We start from the raw sequence: 10,000 nt of genomic DNA on the forward strand, positions 1-10,000 counted from the left end.
AACAATTAACGATAATCGTCAATTCAAGGTAGAGAACATGCTGGAAATTGTCATTTACTCGCCAACCCCAGGGTCTCTCTTCTTCCCTTCCTTCCAAGGAAGGGAAGAAGAGAGACCCTGGGGACGAGGCTTATTTGACACGAGGTAATCATGAGGGTCGCGAGTACCTCGTTACTGGGTTGCCGTATGGCAATCCCAGTCGGAAAATGGGTAGATTTTCCGTTTTATTTTTTTTTCTGTGTCGGTAAAAGTCTTGCCTGTCACTCCCCTGGTAAGTGGTGTCTTTGTGCATAGAGCCTTCTGCACGTATTTTCTTAGGATCGAGAGGGTAGTGGAAATGCGTAGATTTCTCTGGTGGACACTGGAGAATCATTAACTTAGCCTGCAATGGCGTCGAAAGTCATGTAACGCGAATGGCGTTTTAGTGGATCCTTAAATAAAATATACCCTTATGGAGCTCAATAATGGAAAGTCAGTTGGATAAACTAGGCAGGCGGTGAAAAACCAACAACTGGAATCTCAAAAGCGACGAGTAATCAGGACTTCGACAACAATCTATCGCCCGTCGAGCCGAAATCAAAGTGAGCTGTATTTCTAAAATAATATTTAACCAAGTGTGCTGTTATGTAGAACACTGAAACCAAATGGAAAATTCTCTGGTAACTTATGGGTTCAACAAAGTCAGAGAACGATTGAACGAATCGAACACCTCACGTGGATGTGTGATCAACTCTGCACAGTCTTCAGATAAAAAAAATAATTGGAAATGTAACAGCCAAGAATTATTTGAAAGAAAGCTTGTCGTGTATTTTGTGCTTCATTATTCAAGGAAAGGGTTCTTCATGGAAACGGTTTGATCCTGAAATTTAGTTTGTTGCAATAATATTGCCCATATTTGACACGATTGAGATTCTTCTCTTCACGCATGTGATGAAATAGAAGGGGTTTTTGCCTCTAATAGCAAATATGTTGTTTGTTTCAAAAAATTGTTCGCTGGAAAAGGTGGCCTTTATGAATTCATTATGTTTTATGATATGCGAGCTTAACTGGATAGTTTTTATGACAATAGTAAAGCATTTTCTTGTCAAAATGAGGTTAGCGTCTTTCTGGTGTGTTAACTGAATTAAATCGTGAGTTTGTATTTGCCGTCTGCCGCGTAACCTTGATTTCCACTCTCAAAATTACCTCCAGAACCTACTTTTTGCGTATAAGCTTTTAGAATGATGTTCTTGTTTTGCATAAAGCAAGCTAACAAAATATGTACCTTGCAGAGTTCGCATTTGTTAGCGTTAATAGCATTTTCGGTCCGATGCCTCTGTTTTATGAGGGGTATATTGTTGTGGTCTCCCATCCAAACACTAACCCCGCTGGACAGGAATAACTTCAGTGAACTTTGGTATTACAAAGCTGTCAGATGCTCAGAGGGCACGCTTAAACTTGTGGTGAAAAGAAGTTGTGAGGGAACTTGAAAATTATCAACATGTCAGCCCAGAAGCCAATGTTTCTTGCTTCTCTTTTATTTGTTATTCTTCAGAGACTGGAATGCTGTATTTCAATACCACACAATTCAGTGCCTTCTGATTTTCTGTAACACGTACCACAGGCAACCCAGTGTATGCACGGAAGCATCTGGTTTTAGTTCAGGAAAGCTGGTGCACACTTTCCAAGCCAGGCAAATTGGAACATAGTGAAAACCGGCACGTAAGAACAAGGGGAATAAAAACATCGCGCAGGCTGAAATTTGGCCAATATAAAGCACCATATATATATAGAAGAACCAATTTAGCCTGATAAATAAAACATGTTCTTAATTTAAAGGAAAAGGGTATTAGAATAAGGCTTACTGACTATTATTAAGCAAACAATACGGTACAGTAACTCGTATCGAAGTACTACGGTGTTAGGACCATTACAAACTCTAAAATCTATTAGAAAACAACATTGTAAGTAAAAAGGCCGTTTGCAGGAAGCAGTCATATGTTATACAAGGAATACTAGTTTGTTGCAAAACCAAAAGCACTGCCCACTGAAAAAATAAGCTAAGTGCTCGAAAAGAATTTTGCACTTTAAAATCGACACATAGTAACTCTGGAACGCTTGCGTCCCAGCGCCATTAAGGCCGGCACACACGAGGGAGCTTGCTCCTGAAACACGCTCCCGACACAGGCTCCCGGGTAAGTACCCCAATCAGTACACACGAAGGGCACGACGAGGGAGCTGAATGATGAAACAACCCGATTGGGGCATGAGAACTGTTGTGGATGAAAAAAATAAGCCAATTTGATTGGCCAACTGGAGACACGTCATGTCACGGCAAGCAAATTTCAGTACACACGAGGGAGCTTGCTCCTGAAACAGACCCGTGCAACAGATTTGCCCCTGGAGCTTGCTCCCTCATATCAAAACAGTTTGATATGAGGGAGCAAAACTAGGGAGCAAAAGTTTTGCTGCGCAACATATTTTTTCAGTAGAAATCGTTGGTGCAGACGACGGAGCTTTGCTCCGGGAGCGTGTTGCAGGAGCGTGCTGCGGGAGCAAGCTCCCTCGTGTGTACCGGCCTTTAGGGAGCTTAAGCAACGACAACGGCGACGGCAACGAGAACGTCACAAATTTGCATATTTAGTGGACAAAAACAACAGCTTTGCACGCCCTGCACGTGCGTTTTTCACTTTTGTCCATTTCTTTGCCGTCGTCAGCAAAACTACAACATGAAATAGCCAGATTTAAGGTTTTATGAACAACGTCAGCACTTGAGGATAAATTTTCATTTTCTCCCCTAAATTAAGCGTCGTTCTGACCAGTGTCATTTTTGAGGAACTACCACACCCTTGTCGTATTAAAAAGGTTGAAATAGTCACGAAGCGATTAAAACAACGCGAATTTAAATTTTGAGATGACGTTCTCGCTGCCGTCGCCTCCCTATTAAGCCGCGGCTACACGAGCGATTTTTTGCTCGCGCCGGTGATGCGATTTTTTTCAAATTTTGTCGCGTCGCCAGGGCGCGATGAAAATCGCAAGTGCAGCCACCATTGAAATGGCGACGCGACAGACGAAAAAAATCACAGAAAAAGAATCGCGAGAAATTCAACTCATTCAATTTCTTACGATTTTTTTTCTGCGACTTTTTCAGCTGTCGCGTCGCCAGTTCAAGGGTGGCTACACTTGCGATTTTCATCCCGCGCTGACCAGCAAAAGAATCGCTCGTGTAGCCGCGGCTTTAGGGAGCAGCAACGACAACAGCAACGAGAACGTCACAAATTTGCATATTTAGTGAGCCATGACAGGTAGAAGCCCCTGTTGGTCACCACGTTTCATCGCTGACAAATGTACTACAAGGCTTTTCCGGTTTTGTATCGTTAAAAGTGCTCAACAGTGAACTCAGAAATTCGTCTCGAGCTACAATTGTAGCATATTTCAAGCTATACTCACTTAATGCGACTTTGTAACAATCTCCTTCAACTTTTAAGACAGCAAAACGCACAACAAAGGCTAAAGACATAGTACTAAGGGCACTTTCCATTCGACAAGAACTTTTTACTAAATTTCGATAATTTCATGTGCCGAATGGAACAGCTCGAAACAATCACATAACGAGTATCGCCCCAAAATGTAAACAGCGATTGCGATGAATCATTAGGGCGGGATTTTCACACCAATTCTCGAGGTATACCAAATTGTCGAAATGTTCTTGGAATATATCTGTTCCATTCGATTCATTACCGGTCGTTTTTTCAAGTTTTTGGTCAAATTGTAAAGCGCCGTAGCTTATTCACACTGATAGCTGAACACGACTGCTCTCCTAATGGAAAAAATGCAAATCAATAAAATAAAGTCACATGAAACTGTTAGCAGATCGAATTAGATGTTGGTTTTTGATGAGGGGGCAAAACAGGAGTGCAGTGGAACCCCGTTTACATGGTCATCCAACGTACCTCAAAAAATTGGCCGTATTAACGGGGTGGCCTTATTACTGGGGTAGGGTGAAATTCATGACTAAAGGTCCGTACTGACAAAGATCGCATTTGCACTTCCAGAACAACGTTTCTCTCTAATAAACGACAGGAATGTACGTACAGTAATTGTATAGAATACTTGAAACTTCGCTCAGTAGTGTACTGTACGTTCTGAGCCTAAAATCAAAACAAGAACAGGCCCAGCTTAGTATGCTTCTAAAAAACGGAAGCCGCCGTAATCGTTTTTGTGATGAAAGCACAATGACTTAATCCCTTTGCGATTGTTACAGTAGTGTCAAGATCATGTTTGTAATGAAAACAGGAAGGAGTGTTGCTGACAGTAATTTGTATTATTATACATTGGTGTCACCAGCTCGATTTTGATTGGCTATAAGCACGCAGCTAATTCTTGTTTCTCTTACGTCATACCTACAAACAATAGATTTTATATATGTAGAATTGACGTCATACCTACAGACAATTGTTTTACGCATGCAGAAGTGACGTCAACTAACACACTAACCAGCAGTTTGATCAGTTTTGTCATGGCGGAGCTCAGCTCAGGAATATGCATAAAACAATTATTGAATTCGGTTTTCGCATGTTAGCGATAATTACCAAGGCCTCAGTTTGTGTTATCCGCCTCAGCCTTCGGCTTCGGCAGATAACACAAACTTTGGCCTTGATAATTATCGCTAACATGCTCAACCTCATCCAATAGTTGTTAATTCAACGTAAATCGGCTGTTCGATTACAGTGGTAAATGACAAAGGTCAATGAAATTGACATGTCACAGGCGTTTGGTTTTCTTATCTAAGAGCTATATAGAGCTATATAAAGCGTCTGCCTTCGCATACTACTCGTATAACTGAACACGGCGTGAGTAACTGAGATTTCTCTTTTTAATGCAGGTAAATAAAACAAAACAACAACAGTCATAAACGTGTTTTATTTAACAACCGCTCAAATCATATCATTTATCAAAATGGCAATTTCTATAAATAATTTATCATTCTGTAAAATTTCGTGACGAATTGCAAAGATATGGATCAAATCTGGATAAAAATTCAGGGCAATTTAATTTTTTACAGCTATATACAAGTGTTCAAGCCGATTCAAAGAGAGGCGGCATATATAACTACGTGTTCACATGTTTAAGACTTTGAATTGCAATTGTTTGTCTTCCATTGCTCATATCCTCCGCCAGAAAGTTACAATATGGACAACTTTTAGTGAACAAAAACTTAGGAGCTGTCCGACTGATCTTTGGCTCCATTATCGTTACGTTGTGCATTTTTCTAACCAAACTTATTTTTCGCCCCATCCCCTAAACATTAACGAAAATGAGGCCGCCGAAAAGCGAGAAGCACTTGATGGTGGGGTGAGAGAGCTGGTATTCTGAGACTGAAGAACAATGTGGGGAACCTTGTATTCGCCATGCCTTGGTTTCCCACGTCAATGCTAATAGATCTGTAACGAACATTTACTCTAAAATTAATTTAAAATAATATTCCTGCGAATCCTTAAATACCTCGATACTGGTATTTCAGTAAGAGATGGGAGAACAAGAGATGGAGTGACCTTGTCCACATTAATTTTGGGAGACGCATAAATGACGGTATTGTACCCGTTACTGGTCTTCCATAGTGTGTTGACTGACAATCTACAGGACAAGCTTTCATCACCACTTTCCAAAGGGGCTAAAAATGAAATTAACGGATCTCTGTTGATCGACTCCGCCTTGTGAAAACGCTACGAAATTCCTTTCAGAAGTGAAGCTTCTAGAGTGATATTGAACTCCACCAAGGTTTGCAGTAATTCCACCAAAAACTGCACTAGAGCGCTGTCCCGAAAGAACGATGGCGTGTCATACATGTTGGTTGTTGCAGGACATGTCGATAAAAGCTCAAACCAGTCATGAAGCAAATGATCTCTGTAAGTGGAGAGGTAAAAATGAAATGTCACCAGAAGGACAGATTGAACAGCATCAAGAAAAAATAACAGCAACTATAAGAAAAAAAGAAAAAAGAGGGGGCAGACGCCAGGTCGTTCCGTGTGAGGTGTCATCAAAATCTGATGTTGTTGCGCTCCGAAGAGTTACGATACGCAGTTGCAGACGATTAGGAAAACCAACCAACTTTTGAGCAACTAGCAAACCCCGGCACGCGGCTTAATTTTCCCGTCAACTCTTCCTGTCCTATTGTTTAGCACAATACACTTTACCACAGAAAAATATCACTTGGCTTTTTCTTACATTCATTAGAACTGTTGGCAAGGTACTCCCTCAAGCATTATTTCAAGAAAATGGAACTGCTCTCCGTCTTTCCTTCACCCACTGAATCAGATCTGAGAATGGACTATCGCTGAAGGGACAATCAGCAGTCCACTTACGTAATAATCGAAACGGCACGCTAAATTAGGTCCAAAAATGTAAAAGCGTTCGCTTTATTTGTAGGTTAGAGTTCTATCAAAAGTGATGTTTTAGTTGAGGAAAAGGTAAGGGGACAATTCGCAACCGCGCTTATAGACACTGACGTGCATTTCCTGTGGTGCATTTGGAAACAAACCTAAAGGGGATGTACTTTTTCGCCCTTATACATTTATGTCAACACGGCTCATAAGTATAAAGAAACCCAAACAGCACACTTACCTCGCACCCAGGCACACAAAGGACTGGAACTACAGGAGACAAAAACAGACTCGAGTAAGTCATAAAAAAGGTAAATAAACTACAGCTAACTGGTAATCATGATGCTACTTAAATCTTACAGCTTTCAAAGTTTTGCGGAGAAAGAAACAATTAAAATGAACACGAGCGGTTAACTCGAAGAGAGACCATCTCGAGCAATTCTAAGGGAAACCCGAAACAAATCCAGGATTTGAACGGGACTTGAAAACATCACCGCGCTGCACTGCTAATATAATATCGGTGCCACCAACTCAGAGAGCCGGTAAGTCGATCGCGAGTCCGTACAATATCCCGTACGAGTTGAATGTATGAGAGTGAAAAATATGAAGGTCATATATTCTCAACAGCGGATTGTGACGAATCGAAGCGAGAATGATCAACCCAGTTGAGGGAGCGACTTCAGAAGCTGCGGAGGAAGCATGAGGAAAAATCCAGGGTTGAACGAGACTTGAACCGAAGACCGTGAGAATTGTGCTGAATTGATTAATATTATTTTCTTCCAAGAGGGCACGGTATCGATTGGTTCTTGCCGCGGTCCAGATTTTCCTCTCTCTGAACACGGACAGGGTAACGCTCTGAGAGTTTTTCTCCTTGACCTTAAATTTCCATTTTTTGACACCAAATCCGTTTACATACAAAAGTGAGTTTCAATTTACATATTTTTATTGGAGAAGAGGCTTGGAAACAGAATTCAAATAAAAATATTTCTTTTTCAAACGTCCAGTTTGTAAGTCGCTTACTGCATTCGCTAGAGCGGTTTTCAATTGAGTGTCGAAAGTAATTAGCGAATTGCTTTGGTTTTGCATTACTTCACGCAGTGATTGCTTCAAAGTTCTCTCGCCACTTTTTCAACCAATCAGAAGTGAAAGCAAAACCAATCGTGGCTCGCGCGTGCACATTTTCTGATTACTGGATTGTCTCCGTCCGTTTTGATTGGCCAAAGTGATTACTTTGGTTTTGGTTTTACGAGACTCGATTGAAACTCGCTCTATCAAGCAGGATGCAAGTTAACAATTACAAGAGTGATTTCAAAGCTAAGGGTCGGTCTTGAAAAAGCTGCATTTTCAAGACCTCGGTCACAGTTTTCCGCTATACGGACCTCCCGGCTCGCAAATAACATATATATAAGCGAAAATCAACACGACTGTATGGAAGGAATCCGTTAGCTATTAAGGTGATTAACACTGAAATTGGGAGCTAAGACGACGGCTAGGCAACAAAATTACTTTAAAATGTAAATTTGCGTCGTCGTGAGTACTTCGCGATTTTTTCATCTCGTTCACATTGTACATTATGGGCGAAGCATCCTACACTTGGATCGACACAAAAGGATTTCCATCGGATCTACCATTGCATTGTATGATCACGTTCACCATGAATTTGGTTATTTTAAGATGCCGAGAACGGCAGGCATTTTAGCACATACCTCTGCGGTACTCTGCATAACACTGGACAACGTGAAATCACCAAATGCCACTGATTTTTCTTTCCCTATTTTTACTTGGAAACTGCTCGTACCATTCTAGTGGAAGGAAACTTCGCTAATATTGTATAATTTGAACGAGATGGAAAAATTGCGAAAGAATCAAGATAATGCAGAGTTATATTTCGAGTTAAAGATGGTTTCTTCGGCGTGGCCGTCATGGAGGGAGCTAAAGCAAGGACGATGGCTACTAGAACATTGTCTAAAAATATTCCGTCGCTATGAATCAGCATTCCAGGAATAAACCTTAATATTTTAATTGTTGTTGGGTAAGGACCTAAAACGTCAAACCTTGCCGTCTTTTCCAATGGTATGCGACGCATTGTTTATTCTAGTAACCACAGTACAAAACGTCTTTCGCGCCCTTTTCACGTGCTCAGCTTGGTTAAAGTCCTCCTCTACGGATGAAAGATACTGCTGACCCTTCTCTGCGATGAGAAAATGCATGAACAATAAGACATCAGTGAAAGACCTGGTAATCGTGTGCTCATAGTAACCAGGCCAGTGGAATTCACCTGGGGTCAATTCAATAAAAAAGTTACACGTGTGGTTTACATATTCACACAAAAAATGAGTTCAATAAACATCGTTACAAGTCTTTTTTTACGAGACTGCGACTTAATTCACAGGCGTAGGGCAACACCTATAAGATTTGGTACGTGCACAGTTCAATAAAAGTTTTACAGGAGTCCGACTTGTATCTTTACAAACGTCCAACTTGTTAATTACAAGTGCAAACGACAAGTCATAAGTTTCTTGTAAGCTCAAGGTACGACTTGTTGGAAGTGTCTTTCGAAATTTTGATATGTTCTCGTTGAGCGAAGAAGAACTTGAAAAACTATCGAGACACCGAGTTATTCGGCACCCCAGGAATTTTGAGGAAAGACGGTTGCTTGACATTGAAAATTCACGTGAATTTCGGGAGAAATATCGCCTCTGTCAAAGCATTCGAGTATTTATTTGCTGCTGAGGGCCAACAAATAAACCTCGTGCAATTGGAACTTACACATGTAGTATACAGGCGTACTCAAGTTACAATTGTATGGTGATCCGGGCTACACTTGTGAATTCCAAGTTGGACTTTACAAGCGTCATTTACACGTGTTAAGACTACACGTGTAACTCTTTTATTGAATTGACCCCTGGTTATGATACCGACCAGACTGAAACCCGCTTTTGTGATGCAATTGTTTGGAGTACAAGGATGGCGCAGTGGTGAGAGCACTGGCCACCAATGTGGCCCGGGTTCAATTCCCAGACTCGGCGTTATATATGGGTTGAGTTTGTTGGTTCTCCGGATACTCCGGTATTCCCCTCCCTTCCATAACCAACATTTGACTTGATTTGAGTTAATTGAAACCGCGCACCGGTGGCTCAGTTGGTTGAGCAGCGGGCTGTCACGCGGGAGGTCGTGAGTTCACCTCCGGTCGGACCAACACTCAGGGTCTTTAAATAACTGAGGAGAACGTGCTGCCTTTGTAATTACATCTGCAAATGGTTAGACTTTCTAGTCTTCTCGTATAAGGACGATAAACCGTAGGCCCCGTCTCACAACCCTTCAATGTTCATAATCCTGTGGGACGTAAAAGAACCCACACACTTGTCGCAAAGAGTAGGGAATGTAGTTCCCGGTGTTGTGGTCTGTCTTCTGTGCTATATCATGGTTGGGAGGGTAAAAAGGGCGCACTTAATTTGGAGCTTCGCTCTGTTGTGCGACCCCCACCACAGTTGTGGTGAAAGTTACAGTAAAAAAAAAGTAAAAAAATTGTTTATTTCAGTTTACAGTGTCCCCAATTGGTGCTGCAGCGCTGGAACGACTAGACACTTCAATAAACTTCTGTCCTTTTCCTTTCCTTTTTGTAATTCGTGTCTTTT

The 10,000-nt window shown here is 41.4% G+C and overlaps 1 protein-coding gene across 1 annotated transcript in view; it reads right to left on the minus strand.

The window, feature by feature from the left end:
- Window positions 1-5,556: 5,556 nt before the first annotated feature.
- Window positions 5,557-10,000, minus strand: part of LOC138007199 (DENN domain-containing protein 5B-like) — a 77,415-nt gene continuing 72,971 nt past the window's right edge. Inside the window, exons 25-27 of the mRNA XM_068853978.1 lie at window positions 8,417-8,553; window positions 6,604-6,632; window positions 5,557-5,886 (exon numbers count right to left, since the gene is read on the minus strand). Of these exons, the coding sequence (XP_068710079.1) occupies window positions 5,706-5,886; window positions 6,604-6,632; window positions 8,417-8,553 (347 nt within the window). The 3' untranslated portion in view covers window positions 5,557-5,705. The remainder of the gene's footprint in view (window positions 5,887-6,603; window positions 6,633-8,416; window positions 8,554-10,000) is intronic.

This window comes from Montipora foliosa, chromosome 6 (genome assembly GCF_036669935.1).
Source record: "Montipora foliosa isolate CH-2021 chromosome 6, ASM3666993v2, whole genome shotgun sequence".
Taxonomy (NCBI): Eukaryota; Metazoa; Cnidaria; class Anthozoa; order Scleractinia; family Acroporidae; genus Montipora; species Montipora foliosa.